Source organism: Neopsephotus bourkii, unplaced genomic scaffold (assembly GCF_033783945.1).
Source record: "Neopsephotus bourkii isolate Nb327-2 ecotype Australia unplaced genomic scaffold, CSIRO-AGI_Nbou_v1 NB_1825, whole genome shotgun sequence".
In the NCBI taxonomy this organism is placed as follows: domain Eukaryota; kingdom Metazoa; phylum Chordata; class Aves; order Psittaciformes; family Psittacidae; genus Neopsephotus; species Neopsephotus bourkii.
This window is the reverse complement of record NW_026902298.1, coordinates 13,574,745-13,596,282: the sequence shown is the minus strand read 5'-3', so window position 1 is coordinate 13,596,282 and position 21,538 is coordinate 13,574,745. Positions and strand designations below refer to the sequence as shown.

General features: G+C 36.1%; 1 protein-coding gene across 2 annotated transcripts in view; it reads left to right on the top strand.

The window, feature by feature from the left end:
• Window positions 1–19,180, top strand: part of UBR1 (ubiquitin protein ligase E3 component n-recognin 1) — a 66,049-nt gene extending 46,869 nt beyond the window's left edge. For both annotated transcript variants that reach the window (XM_061343730.1, XM_061343728.1), the window contains exons 31-47: window positions 592–685; window positions 2,698–2,850; window positions 3,263–3,360; window positions 4,024–4,117; window positions 4,587–4,735; window positions 6,349–6,404; window positions 6,723–6,819; window positions 7,689–7,756; window positions 8,434–8,590; window positions 9,358–9,445; window positions 11,120–11,253; window positions 12,465–12,573; window positions 14,280–14,336; window positions 14,774–14,851; window positions 15,477–15,647; window positions 15,842–15,943; window positions 16,525–19,180. In XM_061343730.1, the coding sequence (XP_061199714.1) occupies window positions 592–685; window positions 2,698–2,850; window positions 3,263–3,360; window positions 4,024–4,117; window positions 4,587–4,735; window positions 6,349–6,404; window positions 6,723–6,819; window positions 7,689–7,756; window positions 8,434–8,590; window positions 9,358–9,445; window positions 11,120–11,253; window positions 12,465–12,573; window positions 14,280–14,336; window positions 14,774–14,851; window positions 15,477–15,647; window positions 15,842–15,943; window positions 16,525–16,666 (1,847 nt within the window). In that variant the 3' untranslated portion in view covers window positions 16,667–19,180. The remainder of the gene's footprint in view (window positions 1–591; window positions 686–2,697; window positions 2,851–3,262; window positions 3,361–4,023; window positions 4,118–4,586; window positions 4,736–6,348; window positions 6,405–6,722; window positions 6,820–7,688; window positions 7,757–8,433; window positions 8,591–9,357; window positions 9,446–11,119; window positions 11,254–12,464; window positions 12,574–14,279; window positions 14,337–14,773; window positions 14,852–15,476; window positions 15,648–15,841; window positions 15,944–16,524) is intronic.
• The last annotated feature ends 2,358 nt before the right edge of the window (window positions 19,181–21,538 follow it).

The following is a 21,538-nucleotide window of genomic DNA, read 5'->3' as shown; positions in this document are numbered from 1 at the left end:
TTCTGTGTTCAGTGCAATTTGGGTGCTAGGTTTCTAGGTACACCATTACATTCTCATGACATTTTTGCTATTAAAAATTATACAAGAATAGTAGAAGATAGACTTGAGTTTGTTGTTTGTCAGTGCTGTTCATGTAAGTGGGTTAAAAATATATGGGACTAGTTGGAAAAAAGACTGATTTTCCTTTTTCCTAGTAGTTTCATTTTCTTTCATTTAAAAATGCAATAACAAATATGTGAAAAACTTCAGTGGCAGCAAATCCAGCCACAGACTGATTGCAGTACCGAAGAATCATTTTCTTTACTTTTCTCTTTTGACCAATTTACTATTAGTTTTGGATTTTGTCATTTTTTTTCTTCCTCATTAGTGGAAAGCCTTCAGTAGTTTAAATGGGCTCTGTCTTGTGATTACTTTGCTGAAGTATTGGTGTGGAAAAGCCAGCCTAATGGGATTGTAATGTGACTGTGCAGACTGTGGGGAAAATAAAATATGAAGGCTTGTTTTCTATGCATACTATTGTTCATCTCTGATCATACTGATGGAAAGTTACCTTATTGTGCTTTCGATACCTTCTTTCTGCTGTGTTTTCAGATATGTTAGATCCTCTCTTCATGCACCCTGACTTACCTTGTGGGACCCACACAGGAAGCTGTGGTCATGTGATGCATGCAGCCTGCTGGCAGAAGTAAGGATGTGTTTTAGCAGCTCTTTATGTTGTTTTGGGGTTTTCTGTTTAATCTATCTTCCAAAACTTCTAAACGCGCACTGACAACATAGGGGGAATAGCTTTAAACTGAAAAAGGGTACATTCAGATTGGATTTTAGGAAGAAATTCTTTCCTGTGAGGGTGGTGAGGCACTGGCACAGGTTGCCCAGAGAAGTTGTGGCTGCCTCATCCCTGGCAGTGTTCAAGGCTAGGCTGGATGAGGCTTCAAGCAACCTGGTGTTGTAGAAGGTGAGCCTGCCAATGGCAGGGGTGTTGGAACTTTATTATCTTTAAGGTTACTTCCAACCCAAACCATTCTGTGCTTCTCAACAGATAAAGTTGGGTCATGTGATTGTGAGCTACTTAACATTGTTGTATGATATACACAGTCTCTTGAGATTGTTGTTTGCACATGTGCCATTTTACTTAAAAAAATGACTGAAGTTTTAGTGCCTTAGCATTGAGTTTTCTATGTGTGTATGTGTGTATATATATATATATACACTTTACAATGAAACATCAGTACACAACAAATAGGTGCACACACAATGATACAGAAATATATTCCTTGAGTATAATACACCTGCTCTTGGCAGGTCCATCTACATCTGCATAGATCTAAGTAGTGCAACATTGGAGCTCAGTTCCCTTGCTCTTTTTAAGAAAAGATGACTTGCTGTGTGGGTAAATGGGATTAAAATGGACAACAGGCTCTTCTCATACGGGATGGCACAGAAGGTTTTAGTATAGTCTTTTATTTATTAACATAACAGACATTCTAACTTACTAATATTCCTCCAAATGATGCCTGCCACACCTTTCTGGAGTATCTGTGCAGCCTAAAAATACTGCAAAATACTCTCTAAAAAACCTCTCTGGGTTCAAATGAATGGAATATCTTTGTAGTTGCCATGTATGAGGAAGAGGAGTTGCTTGCAAATACAGTTGTTTGTGGGGAAAATGTATGGTTTTGTTAATTTCAACAGAAGGCTTTCCTAAATATTCTGTAATCATTAGAACTTCTGCAGATGCCCCCACAGTCACGCTTTCTGTTATTACATAAATGGGATTGTAATTTTTCCCTTAAGATGTATGATTTAGAGCAAAGAAAAAAACCCCCCAAAATGAACACAAATCCCCCAAAACCAACCAATCAAACAAAAAACCAACAAAACCCCCCCAAACAAATTATTATCTTAGTGCAGAAGTTAGGTAATTTCATATCTGTCTTTAAGATCCTACATACCCAGTCTGAACGTTAGTACAGAATTTAGTTGCTTGCATCCAGGCAAGAAGATTTGTGTGCTGGATCTTTTTTTTCCTAATAATACCATGGTGACATTAATGAAATTTGAGGGTTTACTGCATCCAATGAGAGGCCAAAAATGATAATGAAACCTGTAACAACTTCATAGTTATTTCTTAGTTTCCTTTTTGATTTTAAAATAGGTCATGTGTTATTGTAATTTAAATTACCCTCTCTTCCTGTTAAAAGAAGGCTACAGTTTCATTGTCTAGTTACAAGGCTCGGTCATTAGCTGATTATTCATTTATGAAATGTTGCTGGTAGTTTTTCCTAAAATTAAATGAAACTATGTGCAATCCCCATTTCAAACTTACTGTAGTGAATTGCTTATGGGAGATACTAGATACAATGCTTTACAGTGTCGAAGATGATGCGAAGGTAAAGTAGAAAATTTAAGGACTGCTTGTCTGTAAAAATAATGAAATTTAAAGAGATCCTAAAAGCAAGAAGAAGTTGCTGTCATTTTGCATGAATGTTACATCATGCATTTTTGCGTGAGTTTATGTGCTCAAAGGTTTTATTTTCACATCCAAGCATATGAAAGAGTTATAACAAGCAAGTCTTTTCCTTCCATTTGGGTTGGATAGGTATTTGCTAGATAATTACATTTAATTACTTGAACATTTGATCTCATGTCACATTTGAGCCATTCCACATTTTAGTAACTTCCTTTTCAATGTTATAGGTACTTTGAAGCCATGCAGATGAACTTCCGACAACGTCTGCATGTCGAACAGATATTTGACCTGGAGAACGGAGAGTATCTGTGTCCACTTTGCAAATCTCTGTGCAATACTGTGATTCCTATCGTTCCGTTGCAGGCTCAAAAAATAAACAGGTGAATTACCAGATTGTATAGCTTTTAATTAAAAAGAAAGGTAAATATCACTTTGGGGCTGGCTGGCTTTTCAAATTTTTGGAAGGAAAACTTGGGCTGACCTCCCTAATCTGTATAAAAGGCTGCATGCTCTCTCTACTGTTGCTCTCTCGACTGTTCATCCAAATATACTGGTTTTAGCCGATTTCTCTTAAGTATTTTTGGATTGGCTGTTTCTTAGAGCTGATATCAAATGGGAAAGTACTTAGATCTAGCATTTAGCTTAACACTTCATTTTGTACTATTTGCTCAAAATTTACAAAGCCAACAAAACTGAATACTGAGTTAGTATGTACTGATCTGAATATGTCTTTCATCTTTAAAGATAAGGTGAGTGTTGAAGGAAAAACCTGCTTTCTGTTTCTGTTTTCAGTGAGGATGCAGAGGCAGTAGGTCAAATTCTGTCACTGGCTAGGTGGCTGGAGATTATCATAGTCAAGATATCGGGCTACAGTGTGAAAAATGCTGAAGGTTTGTTATCTTAATTTTGAAGCTATTCTGTGGGCTGTTTAATATGCCAATACATGTTTTAACTAATACCGACAGAAAACTTAGACTGAAAATATGTTTTCCTATCAATGAAGGCAGTATCATATAAAGGTGGGAATAAGTCACAGTCCTTTCTGAGCTGATGTTTTGATTTTTGCTGTGCCCTTACCAGTTTTCTGGTTTCTGTTAAATTTTTCCATCTTCCCTGTAGAAGAAAGTTATGTGCGCTTGGAGAGGATAGCCACCTACTAACACTCAAGAGTTAATTGAACTGTTTTATTGACTGTGATGTAGTAAAAAAGACAAATCAAATTAAAAAGGCCAAAATAAAAGCATGTACAAGTATTTAAATAACAGAAGGTACAGAGAATCAACATATTCCCTACACTTACAGTGCAGGTAGTTCTTTTTCCTCGCCGGGAAAGCACTACTTTTAATCCTCATATTTCTGGAAATACAAGCAAATGTTAATTAAGAAGGAGGGTTAGAAGACATTGTGGCTGGTGACATCTATTTGCAAGTATTGTCTAACCAGTTTAAAATAAAAAGTCTGACTTCTTTTGGACTGCTGTAAAACAACTGTAAAACTGTAAAAACAGCTTCTTTGTATTTTAACATTGATCTAATTTTTTGTTTTTCTGGAAGGAGAGAAAGAAAATCTTCCAGGTTTCATCAACAAGGGAATGGGGAACTCTGCTTTGGACTTCCATTCCATCCTTAGTTTTGGAGTTCAGTCTTCGTAAGTGTTACTGGAAGTGCTCTCTGCATTTATTTTAATCTCCCTAAAATAACCTAGGTATACTTCAGGATTTGTATTGAAGGAAAAGCGTATGATTTGTTCTGTCAAAGTATGGGCTTACTTGTACTTTTCCTTAAGCATTCACTGAATATCAGATCTGTACAAGCTAGATGATCCTCTTGGTCAAATCCAGTCTGGTAGTTTTTATGTTCTTGGTACAAAGCTAGGATCTTCTAATCCATGATTCCAGTGATCTGGGTTACTTCCTGTGCTTCTAGACAAATTATTTAATACCTGTCTGCCTTAATTTTCCTGCTATATGTCTGTTCCAGGGATAGATTTCACTTACTTTTGGATGCATTAATGGAATATAGATTACTCAAAGGAATAGGGCTATGTAGTCATTAACCAGTAAGTAATAAATACTGTTAACAATGCAGACTGAAATTATCTTGGCTTCCTTTTGCAGAGTGAAATACTCAAGCAGTATCAAAGAGATGCTTATTCTCTTTGCCACCACCATTTATAGAGTTGGGCTAAAAGTTGCTCCAAATGAAGCCGATCACCGGATTCCTATGATGACATGGAGCACATGTGCTTTTACCATCCAATGCATAGGTAAAGCATAATTTGGATCTGTTCCTTCTCATGACTTGAAATTCCTACAACTGTTTGGTTGTATAATTTTATGCACTCTGATTGTATAACTAACAGTTCTAAAAATAAGAGCAATACGTAGTAGTATAGCAATGTACTTTATACGTAATTACATATATAATAAGAATGAAAATCTATAATCCAATATACATAATAGAATGTTTTGTTAGATGGTAGTTTGTAAGATAAGGTATGGAATGCCAACATTGAATTTAATCTGAGACAGCAGAGAGTGACCATGTTCCATGTTACTGTAGCATTAAGGATGTTCAGTGAATATCTTCATGATGCCAAAGACCCATTGAGCTGTAGTCATCTCCTGTGCTGCTAAATATCTAAAAACTTTGAAATAATACTCCCTTTGTCATTATTTGTGTTTATTCTCAAAGAATTCTCATGGTATTTGTAGAAGAAATATGATCTTTTGCATTCTGAAAGTGCTGAGCCTGGTAGAAAAAAACCCAACCAAACAAACCAACCAACCACCCCAAACATTTTCTGGCATTAATCTCTTTTTGAAGGCAAAATAATTACTATAAAAATGGTTGCATTTTGGGGGATAATGTACCTGTTTGGCAGTTTTATTTACTTTCTATACTATATACACAAAGGAATTTGTGTAATAAATGTGAAGCTGTTGATAAACCTGTAGTGGCTTCCAGGCAGGGGAGGACACAAGAGAGGTCTGAACTGCATGCAGAAGGAATTGAGAATGTAATTGTACAGATCCGTAAATATGATTTGCCAAGTATACAGTTTTTGTTGATGAAGCTGTTAGGTGCAAGTGTAGTCCACGTGAAATCGATGGTGGACCCAACTAGAGTCTTAAAAGTTCAAAAGGTTTTTAGGAGAATTGGGAATATTCTGATAAGGCAGGAGTAGTCATGAGAACTGATTGCGTCTATTTAGTGTTGGATTTTATCAGACTTTTCAAATGGGTTGGGGAGGAGTAGAAGCCATCCAGCTCTTTTAACATTAATGCACTTATTGCTGTGCAGATTGTTTTCTTTTGCTATCTAAAGAAAGACCTTGGTGGCTGTCAGGGAGAGTTTGGCAGCAAATGTATAAATGCACAGACTGTTATCACAGATGTGATCTTAAAGGCATATGTCAGAAATAGAAAATTCAGATGCCTCATTAGGCCAAGATTATAAAACCAGATGGATGATTGTGACAGTCTGACCTATCCTAGGCCACACCATTTCCTTGGATTTATTTTTGCTTACAAATAGAGCAGGCTTCCATAAAATTATAAGGCAAAACTGCCTAAATAACTTCAAGTATGCTGGCTGTGAATCCAGTCATAGGGTGCACTAGTATGGGCTTGTGGCAGTGCTCCCTAGACAAGGAGCTACCTGTATTAGTGGAGTCTCTAGAGGAGGTTCAAGCTATCATTGCCATTTAAAATAGATTTTTTTTAAGATAATTCTCTTATGAAAATAAAGTTGGTCTTTTCCAAGAAGTGCGTATACTAAAAATAAATTAATCTTTGACTAAGTGGATTCTAACAAAAAAAGCTATGTTAGTTCCTGTAGAACAAAGCAACTTAATTTTTTCTGTGTTTTGATTTTAAGAAAACCTCTTGGAAACAGAGGGCAAACCTTTATTTGGATCTCTACAAAATAGACAGGTATGGGCAAGTAAGATATCTAATACATTTTAAACAGAAAAGCTTTATATGTATATAAAATACATGCATATATTAAAAACACACTGTAACAGTTAACATCAAGACTATTCTCTCTTGAGGTATAGCCCTCAAAATGTTTAGATTGATAACATAAAAATCATTTTGGAAGAATAAGATTTCTACTTGCACATGGAAGTTTCTATTAAATTCACTTATCAATATGTTTTCTGGTTCTAGAAATAGATATGTTTTTACAGCTTTATTTCACTATTATATCTTTCATTTTTTCCTGTCCAACCATTTTATCTTGCGCTCTAGCACAGTAGCCTTAAAGCATTAGTGCAGTTTGCAGCTGCTCAGAGAACAACATCGCCACAGGTCCTGATTCAGAAACATCTGGTTCGTCTTCTAGGAGGTATTGTATTGGTTTTCTTCACTAATTTTGTATAGCAGAAGTTTTTATTGCAGAATGGCACACACATTAGTATGGCATAGAAGCAAAGGTTAGACTACTGACAACAGTGCTAACTTCAATTTCTGTAATGTTGCCTGAAATCATGGAGTATTGCTTGCGCTGAAGTCATCAGTAGTTCTGTTAATCCAGCTCTGTATTGCTGAAGTCCCCCCAAAATCCTCTATCCAAGGTCACCTAGGCTTAATAATACTCATATCTAGAACATTTACAGATGGCTAACAAGCTATTGCTGGCAATGTTCAAAATTACTCATTCTGTGCTAAAGAGGTAGATAAATCCTCTCTCCTAATTGTAAGACTTCATCTTTTTACTACTTTCAAAAGGTTGCTTGCAGCCTAGTTTTAAGATATTTTTGTCTTGGAACAAGCTAGTTTGAAACAGTTTTCTTACTGATTAGGTTAGCATGGTGGTCTTTATGAATCCCACTCTTTGACTTGCCTTCTATTTCATAGGATCCTTAGGTGTGGTACAGGCTTTTGTATTGGCCTAGGCTGTGAGACATCTGGTGTTGCAGTGCCTAGGTACATCTGTGGACTTCACCCTTAATGCTGTGTGGCTTTATTAGAGCTGGTGAAATGAAACTTTTTATCTCAGAATTTTTAAGATATAGTTATTAAAATTGTCAGCTGGTTGGTTGGGCATGCAGAGTGATGGAAGCAGTTAGATACTTCCGTAGTTAAGAGACTTGGACATTTTTGGATGAAAACACAGAAATGATACAGGCTTCTAAAATCAGATTCTGATACTGCAGTTCAATCCAAAAGAAGAAAATACATATCAAATGCATAATTGCTATCTTTATTTTGTAGTTCTTCTACCAAACTTTAAAGCAGAGGACACTCCATCCCTCTTAGAAGTAGATGTGTTCCATGTTTTGGTAAGCAGCTTCATTTTTTTCTTCATATTAATACTTTTCTTAAGCATGGATTTTCATGTACTTTACTCTGTAGGCAGTCCGGCATTAACTATTCACTTGCATAAGTCTAAGAGTTATACATGAGTACTGCATACAAACAAATGATTATGTATGGCTGCTATATACGAGTGTTTGCTTTTAGTTTTGCTGTTCTTCTAGTTTTTTGAGTCCTTGTTGTGTTACTTCTATTAGATTTTATGCTTGCAATCTGTCATCTTTTTACCATCTCCATGGCTATCAAACCTCAAAAAAACCCCACCAAACAAACCCTGAGAAATGTACCCATTCAGCTTGTTTCCCAAACTTTCCCTTTGTCTCAGTAGGCCTCATACCTTCACATTCACTCTGATTACCTTCTGTACTGTTCTTAGTCTCTTCTTTCTGTTCCTAATACAAATCCGTATTATAGTTTCTTCTACGGTTAAAAAAACCTGAGTTTTCTACATGCTAGAAGAGCACAGATGATATTTTTCAATGAGCTTTTCTACAGTTTGTGAATTAAAACTACCAAGATAAATAAACATATTTAAATTGACTACAGAAATTAAATATATATGTATAGTGATAATTTCTATTACCCATGTAGCTATTACCAAATTTCTGTTACTTTAATATTTGCACCCTCCCTTTCACTGTAGGTGGGAGTTGTGTTATCTTTTCCATCTTTATACTGGGAGGATGCCGTAGACCTGCAACCTTCATCAATTAGTTCAGCCTATAACCACCTCTACCTCTTCCATCTGACAACACTGGCACACTTAACACAAATTGTCATCTCTTCAGCAACAGATAGAGGTGTGTTTGTGTTAGATTATTCTGGCATTTTTATGCAATTCCTTAAAAATGATGGATTCAAAGTATTCCAGGTATAAACTTCCTTATAATAAATGACAGTGCTAGGTAGTAATAAGTGTTTTCTAGTAAAAAATAAATAGCATTGTTTTAATTTTTCAGAGCATTTTATGAAGTCACTTCTTTTGTGCTTAACCTAAGAAAGCAAAGTACTTACTGATGTATCAGTACTTGCTCAAGTCAAGTCATTCCAGAGTTGTAACTTCCCCCTTTTCCTATAGGAGAAGCAAAGCTCTGCCCAGCAGCAGGGCTCTGGGCTATGCAGTGACAGTATGGATTTGGGAAATTAACTTTTCTTTACCCTTCAACTAATAAGTACCCAGAGCTGGAATACAGAATCCTATGAACTGATAGAATTTCACTTTTTCTCTGTATTTCATACTATTGTTAAAAACTGTCAGTGACCTACAGGCTTCCTAGATATTACTTTCCTTTTTCTTCACTATTATGGGAATTAAAAGAAGTTATGTAGGACAGTAATTTCAAAAGTTCAGGGGAAAGTTTTACATGAGGAAGAGCAAGGAGGTGGTATTCATGGTGATTCTTTATAGCATGCAGTTTTAGGAGAACATTTATCAGTTTAGAAAGAGCAAATAGGAAAGAATTAAGCAAAATAAAGTGGGAATACGTCTGTAATGCAATTAAAAAGAAAAGATAAATGCACTTAATTTGTGACACATTTACAGTGAAATGAACGTTTCTCTGTGCAGAATCCCCTACTGCTCAATCATCTGACAACAGTGAGGAGGCACGATCTGCAGAGTCTTTCTGTAGAGAGGTTTGCCAGTACACCAGTGGGTAAGTAGCAGTTCCATTGTAGCATTGTGGTTTTTTAAAGAGATGGCAGTCCATAGGGATAGACCTGAACAACACAGAAAACAACTTACTCATTTCATACAGGGAGTTAGCACAACCCATTGTGCTTTCTTCTCATAATCCTGAATGCTGAGAAAAAGGAAACTGGTTAAAGGGATGCTTTTAGTTAAAATAGCTACACTGTGTGAACAACAGAGTGAATTCTTAGTCTAAGGATGACAAAATACCTGCATCCATTCTGGAGAGTAACACAGCTAACATTAGTAGTTCTTTTTAATTTGCCTTGGTTATTTGGGGTTTTTAAAGGTCTCTCAATTGCGGATAGAAGCCAGAAAAAAGGAAATAGTTTTGCTGTAAAAGGGGCAGAAATGTAACACTAAACACAGTTTCCTTTTTTTTGAGCATTAATGTCCCATATTTTCAGACTTTATTTTAATAGGTATAGCTGCAAACTTTATAGTACTTCAGTATCTGTGTGTGAAATGAACTGGAAAATATGGATTCACCCTTTAGAAATTCTGCTTTGATTTATCATCTCCAAGGCTAGTTGCAAAGATACATTTCTCAAGGATTGACAATGCTACCCACTTGTCTCAAAGTTTTAAATCTAAATTTCTAAGTATTTAAAATTTGATATTTAGAAAATAGGACTGATTTTTCTCGGGTATAAGCTTAGAATCAAAGGTGCTGTGTGTTTTGAAAAATAAGGTCCCTGTAATTATGTGCCTACAGAATTAAATACCAAAGTTTAGGCAACCCAGCTCTGAAATTTTTAGTGTTTTAATTACTCTGCATGCATTGTCATCTCCTAACTCTGAGCTATCTGTGACTAAACATCATAATAATTTTGCAGTGGTCTGTGATGTTATAATCTAGCTTTACAGGTTGTTCCTCAGCGGGTCCTGGTCAACATGTGTGTGAACTTCCTGTTCACATATAAATGTGAATTTAGTTAAGTGTAAAAATTTTAGAAAACAGGGATATACTAAGTTAAATTTACTATGAAATTAAGACTAGATGCTCATATCACACAAACTACAAGAATAGTTACTGTGATGAGTATCACACCAGTATTTTCTTTTTTGTTAAATTTGCATTAGTATAGCTTTATTTTAAATGATCTGAGTGTTAATATTGTGACTTCCATAATGAAGCATAAAGTATTAATCTTTTAATTCAGTTGGTTTTGTTGTTCCTGAAGAGTACTTATGTATGTTTACTTGTTTATTTTCTCATTTTTGAGTTGCATTCAAAACACTGAATAAAAAACTTTCACTGTTTCAAAAACCTGCTTTCTGTCACAGAACCAACCATTTTAAGAATCAATTGCTCTGTGTGATACTGTATTGCCCAGTTTAAATCAGGCCATCTTGAGTTACCTGGGGATAACATCTGTGTATTTGCTATTTATTTTTTTTATAATGCTGATAAATGTAAGTTGAGACAATTTGGAGGCTTAATTTAATTTTTCTACATATTTGTTAGGCAAAGGGGAAGTTGGAAGTTAGGTGCTGGGGGCTGCATTTCACAGAATTTGGGGTACATCATTGTTGCTCCTAAACAGCTGCCATCCTAGCAATGCTAGCCAAAACATGAAAGGGCTAGAAGGATTTGCACTATGAGCTACTGCAGCTATTTCTCGTTTGTGTATTGCAGTTGCTTCAGTCAGGATATCCCAGGCTGGCTTGTGTGGGATTGTGTTAAAAAAGGCATCATGCCTTACCTTCGTTGTGCTGCTTTATTTTTCCATTATTTGCTGGGAGTTTCTCCACCAGAGGAACTACTACAAGGTAAATATGAGAAAGCAACTATATTTATATGTTGGCTTTGTTTACTGTTTTCTTGGAAAAATGGTATTTTTAAATGTTCACATTAACGTAACAGTTAATGCATTATAGTAAGATTTGGAAAGAAACGAAAATACTAATTTGTATGAAGGGGCAGGCATGAGAAGCCGAGTTGTCTCGGCCTTCTTTGCATGGAATAGTTATGTGCAAATATGCGAATTCCCAATGGTGTATTGGTAGTAAGTAGTTGTGGATACAAAGATTCTGTGATTTAAGGATAATTCTAGGGGCTTAGATTACATCACCTGAGAAACAATGTGGAGTATATTTTGAACAACAGCAACAAACTTTTTTGTGCATCTGCTAATGTTGGTAAATCTTAAAGACAAATCAGCAGAACACAGCCAAGTAGAAATAAAACACATTATAAAACTTAATCCTCTACCTTGAAAGATCATAACACATTACAGATACTAAACCCAAACCCAAATATTTTGTCTTTTGTCAAAATGCAGTGAAACACGGAATCAGCAGCTATTTGGAAAGGAGAACCAAAACTGCTATTAACAACTGAGACAAAATATGGCATATTAAATTGATTTTTATAAACTCTGAACTAAGTCTGAATTTAATTAGGACCTAAAAACCGAAATCTCTGCTTGCTGGCTTATGCTACTGTCCTTACCATTAGTTGGCAACTTTGATTCTATAGGGAGGAGTCATCCTGATGAGTCAGCAATGCCATTTTCTCTAGTGGAGCCAACAAACGACCATCCAGCAGACTATTAAATTAGCCCAGCTTTATGTAGTGTGCTAGCAGTGACTTGATCATAGCAAAATTTAGTATCATTGCAGGCAGAGAAGATAGTAAAAAGCTAAACTGTGGTTAGTATGAAATCTATTGCACTAACATACATTACGTATTATGAAATAATTTTAGCAAGGAATTCTGTTATTACAGTGGCTTATTCATGACTTGACATACATTGCTAAGTAACTTTTAAGTTTAAGCCTAAAGCATATCCTCAGCTAATGCAAATTATTATGACTCTCATTAAGTCAGGGGAATTACATCCAAGCAAGGAGCTGTGCTGAAGCTGTAAGATAGGTATTATTTAGCGAAAAAGGGACAAGGAGATTTCTAGTTTTGACTGCATTATTCAGCAGTGGTGAAACATCTTAACAGTTGCCCATGTTTTCTTTTTCTTTTGCAGTTTCTGAAGAAGGGCAGTTCAAGGCACTTTGTAGTTACCTCTCTCTACCTACCAACTTGTTTCTGCTCTTCCAGGAATACCGGGACACAGTAAATCCACTGCTTCAAAGGTACTAATTGAGACTGGGCAGGCCATGTTTGCGATGGCCCTCTATGGGAATTCCATATCAAATTTTGATTATAAATGATTTAGCTTAAACTCTTAGTAGACTTCTAAACGTTTGTTTGATGTGCTGAGGTATAGTGACTCTCTGAAAGCACTTCAGATTTACCATAAACCTTTGCCTGTGTGGTATAACACTTACTTCATTGACCTATTTTTAGTCTGTCTACAGAAAAAAATGTTGATTGCATGAGCTATAAAATGAGAACATGGAAAATTATGTAGCTGGCAGGGTGAGGCTTTGTACTGTTTCTTCTCCAGATTTCCAAAATAGGCTGATGAATATCAGCTTAATGGTTAAAAGGTACAATTTGGGTATTATGGACATTGCAATCTAACAGTGAAGAAGTAATTGATCAAATTAATCATTTAAAATCACAAGCAAGAATAAAGAGACAAATATACACACTAACTGAGAACAGTCCTGCTATATTATGTTGGAGCATGTCTCCATATATTTAATGTGACTGAGCGCTTGATTGCATTAATTATCATTCCTGGTTCTTGGCAGAATTTTCTGGCTCACACTAGCTTTTTCTGGGTTTTTAATAACCTCTATTTTGTTGTATAGATTAAGAATTTAGGGACATTTTGACCTGTTGACATGTTGACCTGTTGTTTGACATGTTGACCTGTTGTGAAACTTACCTGACTGTAAGTTTGAGCCAGTTTTTAAGTCCAGCTGACTTAAATTCCCTACCTACAATTTTTCTGTAATTAATTGCCTTTGTAGTATACATAATTACTAGTAAATTAATAGCATTTTCACAAATTATGAAGTTTTTCTTATATGTTCCCGTGTTTACTCAAAGACATAACAGTGTCTACAGGAGACCACAAAGGATACGTGAACGTTAGAAAATAGTCACTAGAGGCAGGGCTAACAAATTGTAGTGCTCCCAGTCAGAAGATGGAGGTTCCAAGTGGGAGGCTACCTATTTAATAGTAACAGTTGCCAAATCATATGCAAGTTCCCATATGTTTTTTTGAAAGAATCTTCTTTCGGAAGACTAAATTTGATGGTGGTTGAGAAATGTGTTAAATGAAGCATGCTAGATTGACCATCTGCTACAGTTCTCTCCCTTCTCATCCTCTTTGTAGAAATAACATAAAAGATACCTTAGATACCAATTAGTCTGTTTAGCAACTTGCCTGTAACTGCCATTGCTTTGGTAGGCACATTTGGCCATTCTAAGCAAGCATATAGCATGCAGTAAAGCATTGTAAAATAACTATTGGGTGATGGTTATTAAATAAAATAAATATTTTCCTAGTATAGTGTATAATATTTTCTTACAATGTGGCTTTCAGCTGATCTATTCCAAAAAGAGCTGTGTATTGTATCCCACTTTGAGAACCTGAATGAGTTGAAGACTGCTTGCATTTTTTAACTTTGTGTTAACTCTGTGTTTTCATGTGCATAGAGATAAATTTAGGCATTGTTTTCACATAGTTTTTTTTTTTCCTGTATACAAGCTTAAATTCTTTTCCTGAAGCAAAACTGTAAAGAAAAGCTGTTTCTCCTTGTGAAGTTTTAGCTAAACTATCAGTGCTTTATCTGTGCTCTGTGTTTGCTTATTGCTTGCTAGCTTAGTGATTCTAAATGTACATTATTATCAAACATTGTAATCTGTAAATGCTTTTTTGAAATAGGTGGTGTACTGACCCAGTGGTGTTAAGTTCTTTGAAGGGAAAAAATATTGCAATAAGGTAAGATTGATTTTTGTTGTTGTTTTCTGTTTTTAACTTAAAACTGTTAAATGAATGAAGTGCTTATTGTTTCTCTATAAAGGAACTCTTTAAATGGTTGTGGGTCCTCATTCAGTGATTCTTCATAGAGAATATATACATGGTTAGACAATTTATCTAGCTTACTCTAGGGTAAAACAAAAGCTAACTGAAATTTGGAATTTCTTTATACATAGAGGTTACTAATTGATGAAATTTAATTTCATCACCTTTGCTGGAATATAGAAATGCTGAAGCTCTCATGTGGAGCCTCTCACTTGGGCTTCTAGGACTGAAGAACTGCTCTAGAATTGCACGAGTTTGTAGAAAGGACTGAAAGCTAAGCAGAAATTTATAGCTGTCTGTTCTGCTTTTTGCTTCAATCTTATTCTCATAATAGTTTGTTCTCACTTACCCAGGTATCCTAGGAAAAGAAATAGCTTAATAGAGCTTCCTGAAGACTATAGCTGCCTTCTGAACCAAGCCTCTCAGTTTAGGTAAGGTGTGAGAGATGTAGCTGTCTTCATAGGTATTTTGTCGCTTTTAGTCACTTCTGTTCTTGCAGTTAATATAACTGGTGTTAAAACTACATATATAAATCATTTTATGGAAGTGAAGGCACTGTTATGGTTATGCTGATCAATACTAGCACATTTCAGTTATAAATCTGAAATACAACAGCTTACTGAATAAAGTGTTGGATAGGATAGCATATGAAACCATTATAGTTTAATCTGGTCATTTTTCAACAGTGCAATATGCATTTGGTTTGGCTATCAGCCTAAAAATTATTTTTTGCACTGGGCACAACAGGCCCAGAAGGTTGACACAGTTTTATGCCAGGAAGAGTGAATCATAGCGTAATTCAGGTTAAAAGGGACTTGAGCAAATCCAAACAACTGGTCAAAGCAGGTATCTTGCAGATGATGTATTTCAAGCAGTGTAAAAACATAACCAAAGGAGGCAGATACATGGAACATGATTATGACATAGTATGTCTTAGGGTTTTTTTGTTGGTTGGGTTTTTTGGAGGCTTTTATTTTTTAAGGAATATTACCTGTAATTAACATTTATTTTAAAGCTTTAATTCCTGCAGTAACGTTCTGGTTACACTTCTTCTAGATGCCCGCGGTCTTACGATGATGAACAGAAACATCCAGTATTGTGTTTATTCTGTGGGGCTATGTTATGTTCCCAGAATACATGCTGTCAGGAACTGGTTGATGGGGAGGAGTTGGGAGCCTGTACTTCTCATGCTCTTCAATGTGGAGCTGGAGTTTGTATGTTTCTCAAGTAAGTAGTTAGCTAGGATTTAATGTGTTAAATTGAAAGACTTGAAAGTCAAAATTCAAAACATTGTCAAAACACTTGATTCTTTTAGTCCAAAATGAAGAAACGTTGCTTTGACCTAAAATAAGCTCACCAAAAGTTAAGAACCTGCTGGAAGTTGTCTTGTATTTTAAATCTAGCTATTTTTTTCCCTTAAGAATTAGGGAATGCAAAGTTGTCCTCATTGAAGGTAAAACAAGGGGCTGCTTATATCCTGCTCCCTACTTGGATGAATATGGAGAAACAGATCCAGGACTGAAGTAAGTGAATGTTTGACTTTCTTTTCTACATTTCCATTTTGGTATCTTTTTCTTTCTTATACTCATTCGACAACATATTATCTGTAGTCATAGAGTCATAGAATAGTTAGGGTTGGAAAGGACCTTAAGATCATCTAGGACCAACCCCCCTGCCATGGGCAGGGACACCTCACACTAAACCCTGTCACCCAAATATGTAATATGTATCTTTAACCTGGTGAACTTTAACTTCAAATTTCTGATGATAGTTTCCACTCATAAATAGCTCATTCATAATGGAAAAGCACGCTTCTTTGGTACTATTAAACTTCCTTACTTTTCTCAAGAATACTTTGTATGCTTTTCGTCACAAATGCACAACTGCCATTGCTGAAATGTCATCTTGGAAATGGCAGGTCACTGCTTGTTGCATGTTGAATTTTTTTCATTCCCAGGAGACTTGCTGGAATTGGGTGTTCATACAAGTATTTCATATATTCTAGCTATGGTTAAGAGTTTTAATGCTATACTGTGAATGGAACAGATTCTTAGTTGTGATTCTGATATGCTTATTGGGTATTCTCCTTTTTTCTTCCATGAAGAAGAGGCAATCCCCTGCACTTATGTTGGGAGCGTTACCGGAAGCTCCATCTGCTATGGCAGCAACACTGCATCATAGAGGAGATTGCTAGGAGCCAAGAAACAAATCAGATCTTCTTTGGATTCAACTGGCAACTGCTCTGAGTCTCTTGATTTTTAGTGAAAACTCTTACTTTGGGCAGTGCTTTGGAAAAGGAAAGGAGGGTGGCAGCAAATAATACACTCTTAAGTGTATTCTGTAGTTCAGACACGATGGATTCTCTAGCTTGGATGTATTACTGACACATTGAAACAAAAATCTCACATTGTATGTTTTGCTTTTTTTTTTCCTTTTTCCCCAAAGGAACACCAAATTATACAATTACTACTGAACACCCACATTCAGAAATACTTCCACTTTTTTGAGGACTTGTAATTGTTTCACATGTTTCAACAGGGACAAGCTTTCCAAATGCTCTGCTTCAGGGCACATACCACATTTTTGTCTCTTCCATGCCTTGAGAATATACCTGAATGGTGTTGCTATGGAAAAGCCTCCTTTTCTTTCTCCCTAGGTTCTTTTCAAAAGCTTAGTGAAGCTTTTAAATAGGTCAGGGTCTGTGGCGTAACATTGGAGTGGAAATGGTGCCAGGCCTTTAGTAATCTGCAGCAACAGGTGCAACATACATTCAGTTGTACAGAAAGAGCCTTCATCCAGCTACGTCCTGGGATTTAATAAGAGTTTTCCTTAATAAACTCTTAAAAGAAGCGTGGGATAGAAAGTGCATGGGGGAATGACCATCTTGCTTGTTGCATCAAAAAATAAAGTCTGTGCTTTTTGCATTGCCAGAACTGCACTTTATCTAATGAATTTGTTCTCTCTTAACATTGTTTATCATAAGAGGTCTAGGGCTACACCATTTGGCTAGGTTGTGTTTTGGTTTACTTCTTTTACAGTTTGTGTTCTGAGGTTTTTCCCCAGGACCCCAACATAAAAATGCTGTTAAGTAATTGCAGTGTAGCTCTGCAAGTTACACAAGAGCCAGAGACTTCAGTGAAGTAGATGACCTTCAAAGCTATTACTGGACTAAAATCAAGGCCCCAAAAGTAGCAAGTTTAGAATCAGAAATAAGTTTGTTTGCCCATATTTGAGGAATTTTCCACTCTTCATCCTCTGTCACTATTGTTTGGAGCCCTGCCTACATAAATGAACCCATGTGTTTTGGGGGGGATGTTCAGTGCAAGTTAGAGCAGAAGAGGGGAGGGGGAAGGTGGCTAAGTCTATTTCTTTGTCCTTCAGTAGTGAATAGCTCATTGTGGTTGAACTGTCTCTCAATGATATGTGACTGTGCTTTATTTCTAAATGTTTGTTGTTCTGTTTTCTGGATTTCAATCTTAATATACATGAGAGAACTTGTAATGTGATGGGTAAAAATGTTTTCCCAGAAAACCCCGTTTCTACATGGCTGTTTGAAGTCATCAGCACTCTAAATTTCTCCACCTTTTGCCACTTGGGTTCTTCTGTGTTATTCTAATAAGGCTTCCAAGGGGAGGTTTTCAAATTAATGTCTTGAGAGCGTGGTGGTGTATGGTTTGTTTTTGTTTGTTTTTCTGCTGATTGTATGAGAGATAGTAGAATCACAAATAGTGATTTAGATTTCAATGTCCTTGTTCTAGTTTTTTAAAGTTCTTAGAGTATGTGGGAGTGCACTGAGCAGCACCATAACATCTAAACATGGAATACCAATGAACTCAAATATTGCTCTGATTTCAAAGACTTTTTTATAACTTTTGCTATTATCCTTCCCTGGTGATACAAATAGTTGGCTTTGGTATATTTTTTTGGGTATTCTGTTTCTTGGGTATTCTTGGGTATTCAGTTAAGACCATTCTCCTTATTTGGATTCCTTCAGTTTTTAAACCTGAATATGAAACTTTTGAAAGACAAACATTAATTCTGTCAGTCTTCTCTAAAACCTATTTGAAATACATTCTGAATTTAGAACAAGTTGCCGTGAAAACTCGCATTCACTGGTGATTTCCAAGGACATCAAAATGCTTCTTACCAACAGAAATACCGGATTAAGACTAGCAAATTTATGCCTCATTGATACTAAAGCTGTTCTTACTGTTTCCCTCTGACATTTATGTATTCATTTATCAACAACTTTCAGTTACCTTGCACTTCACTGGTACAACAATTCCGTTACTGAATATGCAGTGAGATCACTTCTATTTTGTTTTCTGTCTGAACTGTAGTATGGAAGGACAGGAGCAGGGTTGAGCAGGTGAGCTCAGGTTTGAAGCTCTGGAAATCTCTCTGTAGCTGAAGAAATTGGAGAGGAATGTTGCATCTTTTTGTATGTTTGCACATGCTGATTTAGCAAATGGGCTCCCATATCATTCACTAACTAGCGTGGTCATCTTTCATTTCATAAATTACTATGCAGTTTTGTTCACTGTGAGTATAATCTGTATTTAGTGATCGCAAGACGCTTATGCCACTGATTTCCGTTCCATCCAAGCTGACAGGAGAAGTTATTTTATAATGCACATATTGGTATCTTTAATTGCAAAAATGTAAATTTGAAACTTGTATAATGTTCTTGTGCTTTTGAAATAAAATATCTTGTATATGTATATTTAAAAACAGGAAATAAAGTAACTTCTCATAGATCATTCAGCTTTTATTTGGAGGTGCATTGACACTTCACAGGTCATTTTACAAGAGCATTATAGCAGCATCTGTCAGTATGGAAAAGGAGCAGAGTCAGTGAATGGTTGGTAAACAATACCAATTATCCTATGATCTGTGTTATCAGTGAACCAGTTGGTAATGGTGGCATGCTTGTTCTTATTTAAGGGAATATTCCTCTTGAAATGTGTCCTAGCATTTTACAGATATGCATTCCTGCACTGTCTACCTCCCTTTGTAAAAGAAGTCTTAAGTACAGAATTTAATATTCAGATGTCTTTACCCTGATCAGTTGAGTGATTCTGGTTTTGTAGCTTCTCAAAGGAGAACTGGCTATATTGTCTGTCAGATACTTAGCCTCTAGGAAGGCCTATTTTATGGTGCTAATGTGCTGTATGATACTTCAGTTTTATTCCAGAGCTGAGCAAACAGCCAAGAAGTCGTTGACAGAGAAACATCAAATGTTGATGTTCCAAGCTGCTGGCAGTCACTGCTTTCTTGCTACTTTGTTCTAGCTTTGGGCACCTTGAAGCTTACAGAGTAGGGGTGTTGATGGTGTTATTCTCTGCTTATTCCTAGTAAATGTTTTTTTAAGAACCAGCTCCTGAAAAGGCAAAAGGTAAAGGTAGATAGATTAAAATATAAAGCAAAGATGTCATTAAGAACATTAGAACAAGAAGCCCATTCAATGGGGAGAAAATAAAAGGGGGAAGGAAGGAATCCACAGCACTGTTTCTTGCATAGTGAAAATCTCAAGGTGCAGTGTATAAATGTACAAAACTATGTAGAGGAGGACTCTAAATGCTTTGCTTTATGGTTGAAATCCACTTTATTTCCTAGAACAACATCCTTGAATTGTCTCCACAGTAAACTAGTCATATCTGTGATAAAGTATCTAAGTTAGTTGGATTCTTTTAACATATTATTTGACAACATCTTCAAAGAGACTTTCTTCAAAACTGAAAGTTGTTTCATTTCTGTGGCACAATGTATTTTATTTGTTTTTATGTGTATATTGCAGGTGGGCTAAATTTGGGGGTTGGTACAGAAAACAAATGGCTAATAATGAAAATCCAGTTCTATACAAGTCTCTCACACCCACCTATTTCTAATCCTAGCTACAATCTCTAAATTTACATTCTGTATAATTGAAAGCATACATGGAAAAGAAGCTGTATGAAGGAAATGTGTGTTGAAGGAGTGAGCTGAAATTCAAAGGAAGGGTATGTATTTTATGTAATGGTGAGTAAGAGGAGACTAGGTATCAAGTTAAACATGAAATATTAAAAGTGGACCTAAGTTTCATTTTTATTTCTTTGACTGTTGTTCATGAGATCAGTGTCAAAAAAGGGATATAGTTTGGGCTGTTTAATTGCAGGTTGTCAAACAATTCGGAAGCTGTCAGAGTTAATTTTAGGAGGTTTCTAGGCTTGAGTGTATTAACCTCAGTGAAATGTGGCAAAGCAGGTAGTGGAGACTGTGGATTTCATGATCATTTCAAGTATTAAGATCTGTAGTCAATCTTTTTCATCAGACTGCAGAACCTTCTGTCTCCTTGCTCTTAGTATTGCCTGAAATGTAATACTAGCCTTTGTGTACAAGAATTGAGACACTGTCTGGTACTTGGAGAGATGTACCTAATGTACCAGGTTTTCCACTTGAAGGTTATCCTGACCATACCATGGCACCTGAGGAGTAATCACTACAGATGATAAAAAGACTCCAATCTTTCCATCCCATTTTTCTCTGTGAATCATGCTAACCTTTACTACAAGTAGCAAACCCAGTGTATCTCAATCTCATGATACTGCTCATGATGCAGGAATACTGATTTTGCCAATTTGGACTTATACAGAACTTCATTGAGCAATTTGACTTACATATTCCGGGCAGTCTGCCTCAGTTAACTGACATCCAGGGGCAGGACAAGATCATCCATCTAAGTGATGGTCTCTTCATCGTATTCCATGAGCTGTGCACCTTTGTGGTTCTTTGCTAAAGTACAGTGTGCCAGAGGCAGAGCCTGAACTGATACAAAGCACATGGGCCAAATGACTTGTGCGATTTTAAATATCATGATTCCTGTGTTGTGGAGAACTGTGTGATTGTATTATTGCAGTTAAAAAAAAGCCCCCAAAACTGTATGCAGAAGGGAGGTTTCTAGCTTCTAAGGAAAACTTAGTTGTGTTCATTTTGAAGTATGAAATGCTAAATGTGCTCTATTTGTATATTTCTTATTATTTTTTCTTATGATCAGTATAGAGCAAGGGTTTTCAGTGGTAAGCAGAAAGCTTTAAAGGAAGAGAGCATCATAACTGCAGTTTCACTGGGGATTGTCCTAG